Raw genomic sequence first — 20,729 nt, 5'->3', positions numbered from 1 at the left:
ATAACAGTGGACTTATGTATCCAGTGTTTGGTCTTCGAATATGTAGTTTGTATCGTGCTATTTTTGTACACAGTCTTATACCCATTTTTTATATTAAAAAAAAATAATTTCCTTGTTTGTATGGTTGATTTGTCATTAACAAAACCAGGGAAGTTTCAACAGTCTCAAGCAATCTTTTTTTTTTATTTAAATGAAATCATTGACGGTACAAAGCTACTATGGAAAATCTCCTGGATAAATTCTTACTTCTGGTCCCAGTGTGTCATACCATGGAGGTGGAGACTTTGGCACAGGATCTAGCTAATCAAGGATCTAGCTAATTAAACACTGTGGAATATTTCTAGTAGGTGCAAATACCTTCAACAAGAAGTTCTCCAGCTCAAGGTGTGTTTTCGTCACATTGCTGGATGATGAGTCGGACCACTTAACCTGAAAGAGAAAAACATATTGTTCATATAATATTCATCATAATAAGCATACCCTTACTCAACCGTGTTGACTGTTAGTAAAAAGGCAAGACAATATTAAACAATGCCACCCAAATGACGCAAGTGTTGTAATGAGGCGCTATGAAAACTATTTTGTCTGCACTGCTGCAAAAACTATGTTTTCTTTGATCCAATCTTTAAAAATGTTGTGTTTATGTTTATACAGGCCTGTGTTGGTGCTTTCCCAACCTAACGACTTTGGCATCACCGTGCTATTCTTGATTCAGCTTCAGAGACTGGCTGAGCTTTCTTCAACATTCAAGCTCAAACAATTCCACTAAACAGGAAGTAATATGTCATTAGGTCACATGACCAAAGGCTAAAACATAGCGGCTAAGGAGATGTCCGGCCTCAGAGGGCTGAAAGCTAGAGGGGTAAGAAGACACCGCTGAACTACTGACTATGCTACATGATGATGGCAAATCCAACAAAGTAATCAAAGAGAGAGAGAGAGAGAGCGCCCACGCACGCGCGAGAGAGAGAATTGAGTGTGTGTGGTCAGGCCAGAGAGATGGAGAGAGAATTCCCATGTTACTACAGCTTCAGGAAGAGGCATTACACGAGCCCATGATCAACAGATGGAGAGGGGAATGAGTCACAATGTTAGTCTGGCAAATCTCAGTGTAGCTAGCACATGATCTCTCTCTCCCTCCGTCCCCTCTCCGTTTCTCTCTCGCTCTTTTCTCTCTCTCATCCCCTCCCTCCCCCAAAACATCTGTGGTCGTTTAGCCGCCACCGCCATTCTAGTGCGGCGCCGCAAGTGAAGTGCAGGGTAACGTTCTCTTAACCCAATAAACACCTCGTAAAAGTTGAGGACATTAGACACTGGACACCAGGCGGCCCTGACGAGGACATTAGACTGGGGACAGCAATAAAGGAACTGAAGTGACTGAAGGGCCATGACTGCTACCACCGCTATCCTATTATGAACAGGCCCAGATCTTTCCATACAACCTTGGGTACATTCAAGGTGCAATAGAATGACCTACTGACATTACCATCAGAGCATATTTTAGATCAGACTGTCCTCCAGGCTTCAACATTGAACACATTATCCATCCAACTATCATTAACATCTAGTTATATAACGAAAAATCTACTCATCCAAATTAGATTTACTTTACTTGAATGGATTTGAAGGGTAAAAAGCCATCCCCTGCAATTACATTTTAATATGGCACACATCAGCCTTCCTGTACACTAACAGTGACACTAATAGGACCAGGCAAATAAATAAACGCCCAAACAACTTCCCAACTAGACCTAGCCTTCCCAACTAGACCTAGCCTAGCTCTTTGAACCATACTTTTATAATTAAGAACAACGTTCTCATAGTTTTGGGATTCTAATTTGATCCGAGTAATAACTTAAGAATTTGGGGAAGATACAGGCTTACCATCTCTACAGGTCATCTACACTTCCAATAATCAATTAATTAATTATTTATTTATTAAAAAAAAAAGAAAAACAAGAATATTTACAACTTCTTTTATGTATAATCTGGTCTTTGCAGGCTCATTTCAATAAGAGTCAATTACTGAACGCACTCTGTTGACGCACAGGTTGTCACGACAAACAAAGCAAATGGAGTGGAACAAAACTGTTCAAGAATGCTACCCTTGTAGCATGTCCTTTCCATGTGACTTGAAAAAGTATTCAACAAGCTCATTCATCCTGACCAAACAGGTTTTATAAAGGGACGTCAGGCAGTGGATAATGTGAGCTGCTTATTTAATGTTATGGCCAAGGCTTCCAATCTTGATATCCCTTGTGTTATGTCATCATTAGACGCAGAAAAAGCCTTTGACCCATGAAGAATGTGAAGGTTTATAGCTTGTACTTGAGCTTTTTTTGGGTTTCGGGAATAAATTGATTTGCTTCCACTAAAAATTGCTATGCAACAGTGAGTTTTAGTGGGCATGGGAATTTCCTTCAACACAGTTTCAGTTAGCGTAGAGGAGGAGGGCAGATCTCTGGCAATGAGTTTGGTGGATCATTTAATATGAGATGAAGACATCCATTGTCCTCACCAATCAGGATTCCACCAGTGACTCACTTCAGATAGAGCGACTCTGATAATTATTTAGAATTACACAGTGTGTAATTGATTCCTACACAAATCAGAGACCCTATAAAAACAAAGATATTAATTCCAAAATTACATGAACTATTATCCTTGCATTAAGATGGACTCAATTCAAACCATTGAGTAATTTGTTAATGACATTTTTGCATTTTAGCTCATTTTAAAAGTGTCATAGCAAAGGGTCTGAATACTTATGTACATGAGGTATTTCTGTATTTCAATTTGAATAAATTTACTGAAATTTCTAAAAACCTGTTTTCGCTTTGTCATTCTGGGTTATTGTGAGTGGATTGATGGCAAATCAATCAATTAATCCATTTTAAATTGAGTCTATAACACAATAAACTGTACTTCAATACTTTCCGAAGGCACTGTATATTTTAGTTAGAGTTGTAGGCAACAAAATTAACTTCAGTGTCGATGATATCATAATCTAACCACACAGCAAGCCTAGAGTGGGTGCCAAATTCAACCTGGGAATCTCAAACATAAAAAAGAAATACATAGGAATGTCCAGAAGCGGGATCATTGTCAAGCACATGAACCTGGTGAGGCTTCAATGGGCATAGTTCCAATGAGTAGAGATTCTCAGCTTGTATTTGATGGTATATGTGCACATACTATACTGGTTTCACCATTCAGAAAGGACATCACTTTTTATGCATAGTCCCCCTGTTTCAGCGCCTGTTTCAAAAGTAATGGGACAGATTCAACAAATGACCAAATTAAGCACTTATGTTTAGTATTTGTTCAACAATAATAACTGCCTGGAGTCTGCGACCAATTCACCCAACCAGACGCCGGGTAACTTCTCTGGTGAAGTTCTACGTGCCCTGTACTGCAGCAATCTTCAGTTGTTGTTTGTTTTGAGGTATTTTTTTCCTAAAATCTTATCATCAGGAAATGAAATGCATGTTCAATTGGATTTAAATCTGAAGATTGACTTAGCCAGTCAAGACCTTTCCACTTTTTGGGCCTGAAAAACTAGGGAGTTGCTATGGCAATATGTTTTGAGTCAATGTTTTACTGTATGATGTAGCGCCATCCAATGAATTTGGGAGGCATTTGGGAGGCATTGCAAAATGTACTCTTCAGAATATATTTTGCTGCTGCCTTGAGCTGCCAGGAGTTACAATCATCAATTAAGACAAGTTAGCAAGTTCTAGTGGCAGCTATACATTCCGAAACCTAAAAAAATGTAAAATACATTAAATTGTTGCAATGCTACCCTGAGGCCTAGGGAGACTTAAAACATTTTTTTTTAAATGGCTGGGAGGGAAACGCACAGTTGACGAGACAACATCATCACAGTCACACGACAAAATTGGTCTATATAACCGCGCGGCCAGAAATCTATTTCAAATCCATAATTGTGTTCAAATCACATTCAGGCGAAACGGCAATAAACATGGCAGAAAAAGTGTTTGTTTTGTTTTACTACAAAGCGTTTATTGTAAATCTAGCACATGCATCACTGTTTCCACACCATGTCCCGTGTGAAGAATAGTGGTAGCTGCATCATGTATGGTAAGGTATGCTTGTCACCAGCAGGGACTGGGAAGTTTGTCAAGATCAAGACATTTGCTGAGATGTTAGTGACAGCCTAATCAACACGACGTGTAATTAATTCCTTTTCAAATGAGGGACCCTAGAAAGACAAAAATATCAATTCCGAAATCACATTAACTATTATCCTTGCACTCAGATGGACTCACTTCAACTTATTGAGTAACTTGTTGAAGACATTTTAGAATTTGAGCAAATGTTAGGAAAGCCACAGCAAGGGGTGAAGGCTTTTGCAAACAGGTTTTTTTTTTTCCTTTCACTTTGAAAGTGTCTGATCAACGGGAAAAAATCCTAATAACGTATTTCGTTTCCAGTCTCTCGGGCAACAAAATGTGAACCTTCTGAAAGCAGGTGTAGACTTTCTATCGGCACTGTACATGGTCATCTTATAGGACGAAACACTTCATTTCACTTCAGATTGATGGAACCCTTCAGACCAGGTTTGGTCTTTGGTCACCTGATGGCACCTCCAGACACAATGTTCTCCACCCACTCTGGCCTGCAGAGATTGACACCCTGGGCTGTGATAATTGCAACCACCACAACAACAACAACAACCACCACCACCACAACAATAACAACAACAACCACCACAACAACAACAACAGCTGCTAGAGCTAACACCCAGGGCCCCACAACAAAAGGAAAGAAGAGTGAGAATGCGTGGAGAAAGAGAGCGAGGAAGTGAGGGAGGGAGGAGGGGAGAAGGGTGGCGCAATGACTTTAATTGATGTTGTCTTGTTCGGCCAGTATGACTGATTATGTAAGATGGTGGTGTATTGTTTCACAAGTCTAAATTCTTATCCTGTTAAGGAGGATAATAAAGTAGGCTACTATCAAATCTATTCTGGTAAAGCCTAATCTACTCAATAAAGCACCCAGTTCATGAGCTAAAGGGGGGGAGGGGGGGCGACGACAAACAGCTCTTGTGCTGCTGCTGCTACTACTACTACTGCTACTGCTACTAACTACTACTGCTACTGCTACTAACTACTACTACTACTGCTACTGCTACTAACTACTACTACTACTGCTACTGCTACTAACTACTACTGCTACTGCTACTGCTACTAACTACTACTACTACTGCTACTGCTACTGCTACTAACTACTACTACTACTGCTACTAACTACTACTACTACTGCTACTGCTACTGCTACTAACTACTACAGCTACAACTGCTACAACTGCTACTGCTACTGCTACAGCTGCTGCTGCTACTACTGCTACAGCTGCTGCTGCTACTACTACTACTACTACTACTACTACTACTACTACTACTACTACTACTACTGCCAATAAGTAAGCACAGAAATGAGTTCAGGGTGACACCCATGACCTCATGAGGTGGAGACTGACAGCACTCTGAAGTATGGTCTGACAATGAAACTCTGTACTGTAAAAAAGGACACGTACAGTACAGTATGCTAAGCAAACGCAATGAAGTTAGTGCTGGCCTTTTATAAACGTTGACTGTAATAACTCAAACAGATTCAAACTCAAGTGACTCATTTAAACAGTCTCTCTCTCTCTCTCTCTCTGCAGGAAAGAGCAGCTTCTCTCATTTGGAACCGAGCCAGGATGTCGTCCCGTTTCGCACACTGGGAGGGGGGTACGGAGAGGGGTGGAGAGGGGGTGGGTAGTCCCCCGGCAGGCTCTCTAATCTGCTGCACTGAAGGATTTGAGGAGCTTGAGGGGAGAAGGAGGGGGGCAGGCAGGGGGGAAACAAACACCTCTTTCATAGCCTGAATGATTAAATCATGTCATTAGGGAGCAGGCTGTAGAGAGAGGCTAGGGGGAGAGCAGCAGAGAGGGGGTGAGAGGGCAGAGAGAGAGAGAGAGCATACACGATCTCACACAGAACTCTGGTGTTGGCCTGCTAGGCCCGTGAAGGCCAGGAAAGCCCCAGAGCCGTGGCCACAGAGGGGGGTGGAGCTGCTTAGCTATGAGAAACAGAGGCCGGCTGCAGATTAGTGCACATGATACCTCCTCTATGAGTCACTCCTAAATGATCGCTTCTCACACAGCTAAAGTTATTTGCCTTTGTCTTTTAATCCCTTTCCTCGTTTCATCTCCCCCACTTAATAAACTGTGCGCTGAAAAGTAAAAAAAAAAAAAAAAAAGTTGGGGGTCAACCGCAGAAGGGGGGAGAAAACAGACTTCAGACATTTGACATGAGCTCACGGCGATAACTGACTTGGGTGTGAGGGAGAAGGGCTGATAATGTGTCTGTGTGTGTGTGTGTGTGTGTGTGTGTGCGTGTGTGTGCGTGTGTGTCTGTGTGTGTGTGTGTGTGTGTGTGTGTGTGTGTCTGGGTGTGCGTGGCTGAGAAGATGAACGCCATGTCAGATTCTATCACCTCACCCTGTGGGACACAATGGGTGCTGTGCCGCTGCCTGCATTCCATGCCCATTCGTTCAGCCTTATCAGGAGGGCAATACCCAGCAGCATTCTCCTGGCAGGCAACCGTGGCAACCACTATAACCGACACTGTTCCCCTGAGCTAAAATAGAAGTCAGCTAAGTGCTAGTCCTGGGTCCAATATACCAATACACGTCGTTTGAATACCAATAACATTTCACTTCCACAAAACCAAAAACCAACACTTCAACCGACGCTTAAAAGTCCCTGAGCTACCGCAACACTTCACTTGTAGTTACTGTATAGTAACTGTCCACGACATCTGTAATCTGATAATGTCATCGGGTTTATGACAGAGGACTGAAGTAAAGTACCTTCCGTAATTCTACACCCAACGTGATTTTAACAAAGCCAGAGGTGTCCTAATGTCTGACAAAATAAACACGGTGACATTCTCAACTCCAGCTCGTTAATCCCTAGATGAGAGTGCAGTCTGAAACATTTAAGACGTGGTTATTTGGTTGGAGTATTTGTCTCACGCCATTGGTTTCACAGGTGTTTCCTTCGTAAACAATGTAGACAAACAAGGTCGAGGGCTCAAGTGCAGTCACTCATCACTTCCTGTATGCGACGGGAGAGTCCCGATAAGAAAGAAGAAAACCTCCTTTCTTGGTCACCTTTACTTCATGACCACAGATCAGTGATTAGACGACATCAGTGATAAGACCCGGTTCCAGCCACTTCCCTAACTTCCCCGGCCTCCACTTACCCTCTGTGCTTGCAGATCTAAGGGCATTTGATGGGTGTATTGGTAAACAGGGTAAAATGGTGGGCGCTCCACTAAAACCAATTGGAAGGCTAGGTGAAGCCATCACCACAGTGGTTAGACCTATCCAGTCCCCTTAGATCTGCAAACAGCAAAGGGGTAGAGGCTACTACTCAGGCTGGGGGATGTTTCTGGACAGGTCCTCGGAGACACCCGGACAGCTCTTGACCCTTCAGGAAACAGACAGTGGTGAACTTGACCTCTTACACTTCCACCTCATGTGACCCTGATTGTCTTCATAGGAAACAGAGCAAGGTAGAAACTGTGTGGGTAGTTGCCTGAAAAAAAAATTACCTTGCAATGCCCATATTTTCTAGAGCCGACCCGCGCCCACAGGGCTATCCCAGGGGATAAAGTCCACGTTGTGAGTCAGAAAGGGGATAATGCGTTGTTTTTCCTTCCTTTCGCAAGGCAGTTTTGCGAAACACACAAAACCCCCTTCTTGCAAGCAGACTTTCTCTGCCATCTTAGAGGACAACACATCTTTGTGTGTTGGGCCCTGCATTACATGGCTTCTTTTACATGGTTGCTGGCTGAAGGGCATTTGTGTGGAGGAAAAAAAGACACAAAACAGGGCATGTTGAATGGAATGTACTCGTTCAAAACCATAGCAGCCAAATTAACGCTTTTACTCCTCTATGCTGCTTCTACTTTCCCTAGAGACCTCTTTGAGTGTGTGTGTGTGTGTGTGTGTGTGTGTGTGTGTGTGTGTGTGTGTGTCTATAGTGAATGTATAGGCCTTAGGCAGTGCAGCCTGGCATAGGGCTGCTGTCACTGTGGCCTGTTGTTGTAGTGTTCTGCCTGGCTGCTTATAGTGAGACTTTCTGCCCTGGTCCCCTCGACTAGCGCTGTGCCCAGGGGAATAGACAGCTACATCCGTCCTGTCGCTCCACTCACACGCACACACACACACACACACACACACACACACACACACACACACTCTCACTCTCAGACAGAGAGGTCTGTCTGGCAGCCAACACACAGGAAAGGAGTGAGAGACAATGCGAGTGTGGGTGTGTGTGTGTGTGTGTCTACATGGCATGCATGAGTGGATGTGCAAGCAGGAGTGTGTGTGTGTATCTGTGTGTGTGTGCCTGCATGGCATGCATGAGTGGATGTGCAAGCAGGAGTGTGCGTGTGTGTGTGTGTGTGTGTGCGTGCGTGTCTGCATGGCATGTATGAGTGGATGTGCAAGCAGGAGTGTGGGTGTGTGTGTGTGTGTGCGTGCGTGTCTGCATGGCATGTATGAGTGGATGTGCAAGCAGGAGTGTGCGTGTGTGTGCGTGTCTGCATGGCATGCATGAGTGGATGTGCAAGCAGGAGTGTGTGTGTGTGTGTGTGCGTGTGTGTGTCTGCATGGCATGTATGAGTGGATGTGCAAGCAGGGGTGTGCGTGTGTGTGTGTGTGTGTGTGTGTGCATGGCATGCATGAGTGGATGTGCAAGCAGGAGTGTGTGTACGTGTGTGTGTGTGTGTGTGTGTGTGTGTGTGTGTAGTGGTTCACACAGTGCCAGGGGCTTGTCGGCCAGCTGTGTTTTTACTGCCTTACGTACCCAGCCTGGTGTGGCCAAGCGGGCTCAGTTTACCAGCCTTGCCACCGGTGCCAAGTCCAGAACTGGACCCATAATTTCACCCAAATGTACCTCTGGGGTAATGACAAGGGAGAAAGTCTCCTTGCCATAGAGCACAGGGAGAGGGGGGGGGGGGGGTTCACACTCCAGTGCACAGGTGCTTGGCAGAGCTGGTCTAGGGGGCAGAGCTGGAAATCTAGCCTTTCGAATCAGCTAAATCTGTCATTTATTGTGTCGCCTCCCCTACAACAATACTTCCCGACAGCAGAGAGCTCGGAAGCTCTTTCCTCCTGCCGCTGCAGCTCAGGCCCTGTAAAGCACCTCGCTTTGTAATGGAGCGACAGAGCAGGATGATGGTGTAAACTTAACAAAGACAAAGACTGTTTATTGGCCATGCAATCAATTCTCATCAATTGTTGGAATGTGGTCATTTTTGCACACCCCCCCCTCCGAGACAACACACGTGCACTGCACCCCCCCACCTCCGAGACAACACACGTGCACTGCACACACCCCCCCTCCGAGACAACACACGTGCACTGCACACACCTCCCTCCGAGACAACACACGTGCACACCCCCAAGGGAGAACAGAGCTCTGGGCTCTGGGTCAGCCATATTCCGGCGTCCCTGGAGCAGTTAGGGGCGCCGGAATATGTAGCCTGGAGGCCTCTCTAACCTCCAGGCTACCTGCCGCTTAAAGCTCTCTGGCTCCTGGCAACACGGCCATAGGGCCCTGGTCAGGCCTGGCTGCTTCAAGGCATGTTCAGGCCGCGGTGACGCCTCCATTACCACATGGCTATTTATACCTCCAGAGACGGAGAGATAGACAGAGAGAGGGAGAGGAGAGAGGATGCCTGTGTAGTTCTATTTAGGAGGTTTGGCAACACTTAAAAAATCATCCCGGGATCTGACTGTGTACAGTAAGGACGGCTGCCCAGATGAGTTTTTTCCCCCCCTTTGTCTAGGATAGGTAGCACTTAAGCGACCAATGTCACATTTGACTTCACGTTAAAAAGTAAATCATCAAGACTTAACTACCGCAATCTATACCAGGCATTCCGATTCTGCAACAAAATGAAACTCCTAATTTTGAGTGCGTTTGGCAGTGCTACAAGTCAACACTGGGCTAAAAAAGAAATGCTGTTGGCAGACAAGAGGCAGGACGTGTGCAGCAGAGGCATTTACGAACCCAAAAGCAATGACAAATGTGCTTGCTCAGGCAAAACCTGGCAAAGTGGAGAAAAAATTAGCTCGACAACATTAACAAAAATAGGCAAAATGCAACACAGTCATGGCTAACTAACCGGGGGGGAATCATTTATTGGTTATAAAATATAATAATAATAATAATAATAATAATAATAATAATAGTAGTAGTAATAGTAATAATAATAATAGTTATTCCCACTTTCACCTCCTAAAGGTGAGGGCAATGTCGAGACAGGTGTCTATGACATTTAATGGGGAGGGAAGGAGGGATGGAGGGAAGGAGGGATGGAGAGAGTGAGAGAAACAGAGATCGTGAGAAGGCACGGAGAGAGTCTCTGTGTGTGTCCGTGTGTGTCCGTGTGTGTTCTGCTCTGAGGGCACAGACACAGCAGCAGCATTTCCTCATCCTTCATTAGGGGATAAATCACATGGCAGTGAAGGGAGTGTTGGGGTGGGTGGTAGGGGGGGGGATTGGCACAGGGCCTGCGTCTGGGTACAGGCTAGACAAAGGGAATCCCCCTGCGAAACACCTCTCTCCTGCTGCTCCCTCCTCCCTGGCAGCAGTCCCTGTGTAGCTGCCCTGCACCTGCTGCGGTAAGAAGGCTATCGCGTTACACCGTCACGACAGAGAGAACGAGAATAAGGAGGATAAGCAGGAGTGAGAAGAGCAGCAGTGACAACCAGTCAACGATGACGACGCCTCTTCACCCAGAGAGACCCTGACGACACGGTTTTCCGAAGAGTCATCTCCCTCCACCCCCCCAGCTGCTTTTTCAGAGGGTTTTGGCAAAGACCTCACGATACGATGTGTGTACCACCTTGGTAGTGCGTACAGTATGTATAGCATACATTATTGATATAACTCAGGGAACAACCCCCCGCCCCCCCCCCCACACCCTCCTTCCTCCTGCTATAACAGCTGTATCTATTTTATAGCACAGCCCTACTGAGGATTCACTAGGAGGCGACCCAGGGGGGTGTCGTCATCATCATCCATAAACAAGCAATGGACCAATTGGGGGGGCGGGGGGCACAACAGATGATCAACACACAGAGAGAAAGACTAGCATGTCAGTGTGTGGTTCCTGGGAGGCTTCCCTGTGGCAGAATGACAGCAGTTCTGGCTCCAGGGTTGAGGCACTACGAACAAACAAGTTTCCAGAATTCCAGAAGCGTTCCAAGGTAACATCACTCTTGTTCCATTGCTCGCTGAGAAGACAGAGTAATGTTTACCCACGAGGCCATGCTGATAAAGCGGAGTAATGCAAACCATGGTAATGCTGCGTGTTAATGCAAACCATGGTAATGCTGCGTGTTAATGCAAACCATGGTAATGCTGCGGGGTAAACACTGCCCCGTCTGAGTGGCCTCCCTTCTCCCCTGCTGACAGCACTGACAAGTCAAGCAGCTGAGATGTGGCTGCTCTCATTTCATAATAAAAAGTGCTGTAGTACACAGCATTGCTGAACCGCAGCTACGTACCACGAGGAGCAATGTCCAACAGATAAAACCTTCAAACCGATACTTCAGAGGCTGAGCTGAGGAACTCTGTAAACCAGTGATGTTACAGTCCACAGATAAATCTCATTGGCTGCAAGAGCTAAGCACAGAAACAATTTCAGCCTCAAATGTACAACATATTTAGCCTACTACTAGGGGTCAGGAGTCACTGCACCAAGCTGCTTAGTCTTTAGATGTATTGAATTCAATATTAGGCCAGCCCCAACGTTTCAGCTGCTGCCTTTTCCCAAGGGATGCAGGCAATACTTTTTGTGTATGCACCCGACAGAGTCCTCTTAATTTGGGCTAGGGGGAACGAGGGGGAAGTTACAACACGGACGAGAGGGCTTCTCACAATACAGGCTGAGTAAAGCCTCAGTTTCAGACAGTAAGATGAAACGTGAGCAACCAGGCTATCAAAACCAAACCACACCAGGCCTAGATAGCCTACATCCTAAGCCAGGAGAGGCAATGGGGGCAGCTTGGTTTAATTCACAGCGTAGTGGGGAGCCAGGAGCTGGGCCTGGTGATATCACACCCAACACACACACACACACACCCCTCCTTTTATAAACGTGACTGTAATAACTCAAACAGATTCAAACTCAAGTGACTCATTTAAACTCTCTCTCTCTCTCTCTCTCTCTCTCTCTCTCTCTCTCTCTCTCTCTCTCTCTCTCTCTCTCTGTGAAAGGGAAAGGAGAGAGAGAGAGAGACAGGGAGAGAGAGAGGGGCAATGAGAGATAGAGGGGGGGGGCACTGAGAGAGAGACAGAGAAAGACAGAGAGAGAGACAGGGAGAGAGAGAGGGGCAATGAGAGATAGAGGGGGGGGGGGGCACTGAGAGAGAGACAGAGAGACAAGGAGATGAATGCAAAGAGAGAGAGGGAGGCTGAAAAGTAAATATGCACAAAAAAAAGGGAAAGGCATTTCTGAATAAATTTCAAGATGGGGGAATGGAGAGTTCAGAGGTTCTGGTGTAATACCCCTCCTCCTTCTCCTCTCCCTCCATCCTCTACTTCCTGGAACAGTGACCTTTAGCCTGCGCTGTTTGTGGCCCATGATCCTCAGCTCTCACTGCCAAATGCCACAGGCGTAGGAAACGCTCTCAGGAAGCCCCACTGCAAGGCTTCAACAGGGCTCTTTCAGCCAGCAGTGACTGATTCAATGACAGTCCCCTATATAGGTTATAGGTTCACTGAACCGAATGACAGCTAGGTTTGAAAAACAAACTAACAACAAAAACACTTTTCTCCACCTATAGGTCTTCATGGTTAAAATGCATTGATTAGGATGTTTGTGAAAATTTTGGACGTACCTCAAAATTGTATTCCCTGTCTATCCTGCTCTGTGAGATCCCCTTAAGCACAATCTTCTCTATGTGCACAGCTGCAATGACAAAGAGAACACAGTACAGTACATTATTGAGGCCATATGTTAATACATGTCCTATTGGCATATATATCAAAATAAGTATTGAGCACCATTGGGAATCTTGGATCCTTTGTTTATTAAATTCAAGGCCTCAGTAATGACACAGTAATTCATGACAACTCTTTAAAAGGATACCATATTGATTCAGTTTAGTAACTTGCACATCGTCATACAAGACACCTGAAAGAGGCCTACATGAAATCCTCACCTAACTGTTGCATATTTCCCGAAGGAATTTACTATTAAAAGATTACCTTGTTTCACAAGGTAGACACTTTGTCGTATTGCAGATGGCCGTGAGGCATTTGGAACCCTACGACTGACTTTGTTGGAGATGTGTATATGTGTGTGTGTGTGTGTGTGTGTGGGGGGGGGGGGGGGGGGTCTTACCTTCCCTCTGGGCCCTCCTGCTGGAGGGTGTCTGGCTGGTGCGGCGTGCCTGCCCCTGGGCCTGCGTCCTGTCTCCAAGGCTGGCCTCTGCGACAGCTGGGGAGAGGTACTCCGCTTTCTGGGCCTTGTTATGCTGAGAAACACAAAGGGACAGTGAGGAGAAAAGGTTTTCAACACCACATCTGCACACAGTTGCAATTAAGACCTCCCATCCAGCCCACACAGGAGGGCACCCTTATGAATCAAAAACACTGAACATCTGTCAGGTGTGGCCTCCACATCACTATCTGCCCTTAATGAAACTGCACCCACAGATGACACAATCTCAGCCGTGGCACTTGTGTCCTTCATGCCTTTCCTTGATAAGGTGGTCTTTGAACACTTGTGGGGGAAACACACACACACACTATTTGCAGCAGGCAGAAGAGAGCTGGTCAGGGCTCTGGTCGCCATCAACTAGGCCAAGGCAGAGCAGACTAACACAGTCTGACAGTTATCCCTCCCTAGCTGAAGGTCACGGTAGAACGAACACACACACACACAGACAGACAGTCCCTGAGAGGACAAAAAGCCTAACAAGCGACTACAAATATAGCAATATGCCATTTAAAAGGAGAGAGGGATAGGTCCTAGGTCTTATTTCAGTGACAGATTGGCAGTGCCACAATTACGTTGTTCCAATAATACAGAAACCACATTGGATACTGGCTTTCATGCCTCTCTACTTCCCTCTCTTTTGTGATTTGACATAGTCCAGGAGCACCGGCCTAAACATGGTCCCTCTGATTTGATTTGGCATTAAATAGACATCTGCTGCAGCAGTAGGTGAATCACTAAGATGAGGTCATGGGATATTTACGGAACAAGTGGACATCATAATCATCATCATCCTTTTTCAAGCAACATGGTCAAATTGGAGAATGATTGATGCAATGTTGACCAGGAGAGTTGGAGTCCCTCCATGTTTTCTGTGCATTGCACACAGCTGACCTCGGACATCTAAACCCTCTCAGCTAAATATGTGATCTCCTCTGGTATAAGCTAAATCTTACCTATGGTTATATCGGACATTTTCACTAGTAGTCACACAAGCATACGCTGTCATTGAATGCAGCCCTTTCAACGTGTCAGAGCAATTTTGTCGTTATTAAAACTTAAACATAAAAGCTGCCTAGCTAACATGAACACTTTGCTTACAGTGCTGCACCGTTCTGTGTGGGTCAAATTCCCGCACGACTCCGGGACGCTTCCTTTTCAAGTGTTTGTGCATGGCACATGTACTGCTGTATACGGTAGGCCATTTGGGCTTTGCGCAGGGAAGAAAGCACCATGTTATTTGGTCTCTGCTCGAGAGGTTTTTTTTCCTCCCACAGACAACGGGATTTGCCTCTGCCATCCTCAAAACAAAACGATGCGTCGGTCATAAATATGCAAATCTGAGAATTTACATAATCAACATCAACGATTACGGGGACTAATCACTGCATCTCTCTCGCTCTCTAAGCCCTGCTCACCACGGAGGACTGCTAAGTACAGCAGTGAACTTTTCAAACACAGTCTGTCATATTCTTGTTGCCAAAAAAAAAAGAAGAGAAAAAAGAAGTGGTTATATTACATGATCATATGAGAACCGAGGCTCATTTCAAGTAGGGGGTCTGTTAGAGGATCAAAGGGAAACACTGTATGTCTATAAAGTGGCTCTTCCTCATTCTCCATCTCTTATCTCCTTCATTTGTACTCTTCTAAAATGCACAGATGGCTCATTCCATAAATAAGGCTGGCAGTGAGGATTTCTGGTTGTGGACATCTTTGGAGTCCTCTTAACATGTCAGTGATAATGACAAGACACATTATCTGTTTTAATTACATCAGCGTATAAAGGGGTACATACAGTAGCAACAGCCAAGAAAATTAATTAATTGATTTGGAAACCCACGCTTAAAGAAATAATAATTTCTCTTGCTGTCTTCACAGATTTAGGAAAAATCTTGCGACATCACATTTTCCACATCTCTTTCTGTAGATGTATGGCAACACTATGCATCTTTATAATATAAATTACACCTTAGGTCTTGAACCCTGTAATAATCCTGGACCTTGCTGCTCTTTTGCTCTTCTCATGAGCACACATAAACAAACAACTCATGAGTTTTCAGGGTCTAATGTTTCAAATCAATATCAATGTAGAAACCATTACTTGGTCTATACATTGAAAACTGTGGTTGTCATTAATGTTATTTGTAAGCAGCTAGATGTACATTTGGTGTCCAGCTGTTTTGTTACACTGTGACATTTTTGCTGGTCATCACATACTGTAATTCAGCTAAGGGTTTTATGAATGTAAATCTCTACAAAGCAAACTTGTGTGATAAGCCATTTGATGAAATAATAGTGAGAGTAGAGGGAATTATTGGGGTTTGTGAGGATTGTTTTTGTGTCTGCACTCTTATGCCATTCAAGACTCTATTCATGAGGTAAGGTGATATTAACAACAATCGTTTTCAGTTTGATTCAAGGCAGTTTAGTAACATTAAATTGTCAAGTTTTATCTTAAGAAAAACCTAGATATGTTGCCCCTTAATTTATGGAATGTCCCAGACACAGGTAGGCTAGGTAGTAGTTGTTTACCAAGGATAACATTTCAACTGTTCAGATCCTGATCTTTCATATCCTGGTCATGATGTGGATTGTGTCATAGGCCCTGATCAAATACATTCACAAATGGATGGGTGAAAGCAAGTCCCCTAAACATAACTGTTGTCTGAACCTGCTACATCAAAGATTACTCCTAAAACGAAGGGAAGGAAGGAAAGTATTGGAACAGGGCCTTAGTGTTCTATGTTTTGCCATCATCCACTCCAGTGCTGGTACCAAGCCCTTGGCTCACAGTATGTTGAAGGCCCTCACTCCCTCAGGCATAACCTCCTGATCCCATCTCCTGCCAGGCCTCAGACCTGCAGTAGATTAGGCCACAGGGCCAGATGCTGCTCACCCAGCACAGCACATAACTCTTCATGAAACGCACTGTAAAAAAACAGGCACGTGTATTTGGGGTTTGGTTCTGCAGTGGCCTTGTGTACAGTCAGAAATAGCAATTGGGGACACCCCCGTGACACTTCTGACATGCTGAGCCAGCGTTGGGTATGATCCGCTACTGGTCTCAGTTGGCAGACCAGCGCTACTGGTCTCAGTTGGCAGAGTATGGCCACGTTAGAGCTCTTAGCTCGAGTATGCCTGGGGTTTTGTCACGTCTAGAAAACACTTGAGTTTACCACGTGATCATACTCTCTCGCATCTTATTATGTTAATTATCATGTTAATTATCAATGTAAACCTAAAATACTGCCGAACATGCCAACATCGTAATAACGCTACGCTGATAGATATCGTCCGAGCTAATAAGCGATTTTTTTGGCACATTCATTTAATCGTTAAACTGATGGCTAGCGTCAGGTAAATGCTAGCAAACGCACACGTGTTTACTAGCTACTCTACAAGCCAGGACCACTTTTCTTTCCCATGAAATATTTTGTATTTACAAGAGAATGCAGCTGGCTAACTAGTTGGATAAATGGGAAATAGAGTTCTCTCAAAGAATGTAGGAGTGGCGCTGCGCCACCTTGTCGTCTTGGCTACGCCAACATGTAAACATTTCAGAGCAAATGAAACTGATATTAAGTCATGATAGAGTAACTGTCTTTGGTCGCCAAGGACAATGTTAAAAGCACAAGTGAAAGCATTATCATGGTCCTCAGTTAATTCAGTGCTTTAGCTGTGTTTTTAGCGCATTTTGACATGAATAAATGTGAGTCTGTTTTGATAATGCAATCCTGCACCACCTTGTTGAAATGTCCTTGTGGAAATAATAACAGTATCCCTATGTTGAGTAATATTAAACTTGGAATTTTAATTCTAAGCTAGACACTTTACAGTTAAACTGGAGGGATCTTCACATCAGATTTGCAATAGGGATTCAAGTAGCAACGTTGTGAATTCCTGGGGAAATATTTATGGGCTACCTGGCTGTTAGAGACACAGAGAGAAGTTTGTAACAAGTGACAATAGCCGAATATGCCTGTCACAAAGTCACATGTTACAGCCTGTATATCATCAATGGTTGCAGCCTGTGTGTAGGAGCATTTTGAGGGAACTAAAATTATGTGGTGTATTAACACTGCAGAATTCCAAGGTGTCGTAGGGGGTGTGGAACACTAAAGGTGTGCATTAACAAGGACATCCCCACTCTTCTGGTCGTTTCAGGAGTCAACTTTTAACGGCTAAAATAGAAGGTTTCAGGGGCAAATCCTCGCTAAAAAAACCAATGGGGATCCATTTTATAAACACATTAATGAACTCCAGGGTGTGCATTAACAGCTGATGTCCTAAGGTCTCGTGTACTGTCACAACCGCCGAAAGTGTGCAGATGTCAGCTGTTAATGCACAACCTGTCATGCATTCGTGCTAACTTGATGCTAGCCATTATCAGTTAGCCGTGGTATCTTTCCTGCAATACACGGAGTTGAGATTCCATGAAGTCAGTGAATGGAATAACTTTGCCTGTTGTGTAAATAGGCCTAGCCTTCACTCTCCCATATGCATGGTAGCCTACAGTTCTCATGCATGTCCGATTTCTGCTGAGTGCACCTACTTTTTTTTTTACGTTCTATGGCTGGCTGATTTATTAATAGAGAATGGAAAAGCTGTGTCCTTCTCAAGCCAATACTGTGTTACAGCATCTGAAAGTCATCCAATACTGTAAGCAATAAAGTTCAATTTGAAATACAGGCATATATACTTTTTGTTAGGACCGCAAGAGGCCTAGCTCTTTCTGTCTCTGCCTCTCAATGAAAATATGGGTCACACACTTTACATGACACTGCTCATATTGTGTATTGAACGACTGGTGCAAGTAGAGTATTGGCATTAGTGTTAAACCAGTAATTACACAGTAATATGAGCAGTGATGTGTTACCACAATGTGTGTAAACTCTCACAGAAATCACAGATTACAGACTGACTATTAAGCCAATTTTAAGATATGAGCTTATCTGATATGGTGCAAAAGTAACCAGAATTGTTACTGTTAGTGTCGGTTTTTATGAAGTAAACGCACTTATTACTGCAGAGGATTGCTAGTCATCATGACACGAGCAACAGATGATAGTCTTCTTGCCTCAATAGTTTTTTTTAGGTACTTACTTAAAAGCTATGAATTATACTACAACAATGTTGAATGGAAACCCACTGTGGGGCAACGCCCATCCCCTCCAACTGTCAATTATTATTGAGGACGTGACTTTACTTTTAGGCATTCAAACATACAGTGAATCAATGACATGCTGAAATCAAAGACAAATAGCAGCCCACCATGTGTATTACATAACGGGACCCTCCCCCCTCCCTCCCCTTTCGCCAAACCCCTCGCGTGCTCGTGCACAGATCTGCCCTCACGTTTTAGCACCACCACTCGTCCTTTGCCTGATAAACGAAAGCTAAATGAATGGCTTGTTAGTTTGGTAGCTTAGCTATCTGACTTGATATAACGCCACGGCTTTGCAAACCACTGTTTGCTGTAATATAAATTGGGGGGGCAGGCAGGGCCTAACTGGATCAAGTGATAGCTAACAAGCTAGTAGCATTAAGCCATATTTCTAACGTGCCTGAAACTTCAATTAGCTAGCTTGCTACAGCAAGTGCTTAATTAACGCGCTTAACGATTAACGAGGTTAATTGGTCGTACGGTCTACAGTTACCTGAGCATTTATTCTGTGCTGATTTTGCTGTCTCTCTTCCTCTATGGCATGTTCAATTTTGTCCAGCTGCACTAGTACTGTTTCTCTTTGATGAAATGGGAAAGCTGGATGCAGTGAGGCCATAGTAAAAAGCAGCGCCAACTGCTCCAGGGGCCCGGTCGCTGCCTCCATTGAAAGCCCGCTATTCTTCTGTTCTGATCTCCCGAAAGCATTCCCGTCCGCACACGAAGGATGGAATGGGTTATGTTGAGGGTCCCTGAAGGAAGAAACGGAGTAGCCATAGTTTTTGAACAAGGCGGGATCCACATGGCTCAGTATCCGAAATAGTATCCCAGCACACTCCCTGCTGTCAGACCCGAGGAGCGACAAGCAGACAAGCAGTTTGGACCGCACCACAGGGTCGATAACGTCAGACAAAATACCCAGATCATTCGGGCTGTTCGCCCTGATCTCAAAGTCCCGTAGAACGTGGTAATCTTTCCGTGCAAGGTCCTCTAGACATGAGCCCAGAAAGCGGAGCTCTAGCGGCTGGCACATATGCAGCAGTCCGCACATAAACTCGATCCGCTTGGCAGGATTTAGATGTAAACCAAACCACTTGAAAACAGTCTCTTTATCCAATTGAGATGGGTTTCCAGGCTGTCTGGGTGATCCCTCGAGTCTGTCGGAGACAGAGGGAGACCCCGGTCTGGGAATATGGAGATTGGGCTGTTCCTGCTCGTCCTCGGCCGTATCGTCTCCTCCTTCCTCCGCCGTTCTCACCGGCAGCTTCATTTTAAGCATTATCAGCTCGACAGGAAAGGCTTCAAAGCGTAAATTATGGATTAATACACATTGTTTCTTCGTCTAATCGTTTTGAAATGTAGAATCGACGGATATAAGTAAATTTTACAATGTTTTGTAATAATCACAGTGACTCTCGGCGAAGCTGTAGTTTTCTCGTTCACTGTAGACGGCACTGGTGTCCTGTCAATCATTGACAAACCCCTCCCCCAGTCGACTACTGCTGGTCCCAGCCTGGGTCCTAAACTTCGACTGCGTATGGAAATAACATACTTGGATCGTTAGGCCAATCGTCCATGCTGAATGTCTTTGCATTATCTCAAAATAAAATACCCTTCCTGTAAAATGTAGGACCTGAGTATTTTTAGTTTTTAAAACAATTCACATGTGCTATGTCTGTTCTAAGAATCCTTCATCACACATTTTCATTTTCGTGTTACCATTATTATGCTTTTGTATCTTATGTTTGAATAGAACATTGATTAAACCATAAACATGTGTACTTTAACCTGATTAAGACATGTTATACAAGTTGTATTTTAGCTAACAATCTTCCTCCATAAACATGGTTGAGAGAGAACATTTGATAGAGGCTTTAGTAATCTACAGGATTCTTTGAACAGTGTCGGTCATATAGGACTCTTATCCTACAGACAACACTGTCCTCTAGTGGCCTATAAACAACATTGCATAAACACATGGACATCTGGAAATTTGGGACAGAATATTGTCCTTAATCCCTGCCCCTAACCCCTAG

At 44.5% G+C, this 20,729-nt stretch overlaps 1 protein-coding gene across 5 annotated transcripts in view; it reads right to left on the bottom strand.

Annotated features, from left to right (window-relative positions):
• zcchc2 (zinc finger, CCHC domain containing 2) overlaps positions 1-20,132 on the bottom strand; it is a 34,390-nt gene extending 14,258 nt beyond the window's left edge. For all 5 annotated transcript variants that reach the window (XM_083672293.1, XM_083672296.1, XM_083672295.1 and 2 more), the window contains exons 1-4: positions 19,190-20,132; positions 13,437-13,569; positions 12,931-13,001; positions 358-429 (exon numbers count right to left, since the gene is read on the bottom strand). In XM_083672293.1, coding sequence (XP_083528419.1) covers positions 358-429; positions 12,931-13,001; positions 13,437-13,569; positions 19,190-19,972 — 1,059 coding nt within the window. In that variant the 5' untranslated portion in view covers positions 19,973-20,132. The remainder of the gene's footprint in view (positions 1-357; positions 430-12,930; positions 13,002-13,436; positions 13,570-19,189) is intronic.
• Between the last annotated feature and the right edge of the window lie 597 nt (positions 20,133-20,729).

Source organism: Argentina silus, assembly GCF_951799395.1.
Source record: "Argentina silus genome assembly, chromosome: 1".
Taxonomy (NCBI): domain Eukaryota; kingdom Metazoa; phylum Chordata; class Actinopteri; order Argentiniformes; family Argentinidae; genus Argentina; species Argentina silus.
The sequence above is the reverse complement of the archived record's forward strand: the minus strand, read 5'-3'. Positions and strand labels throughout refer to the sequence as shown.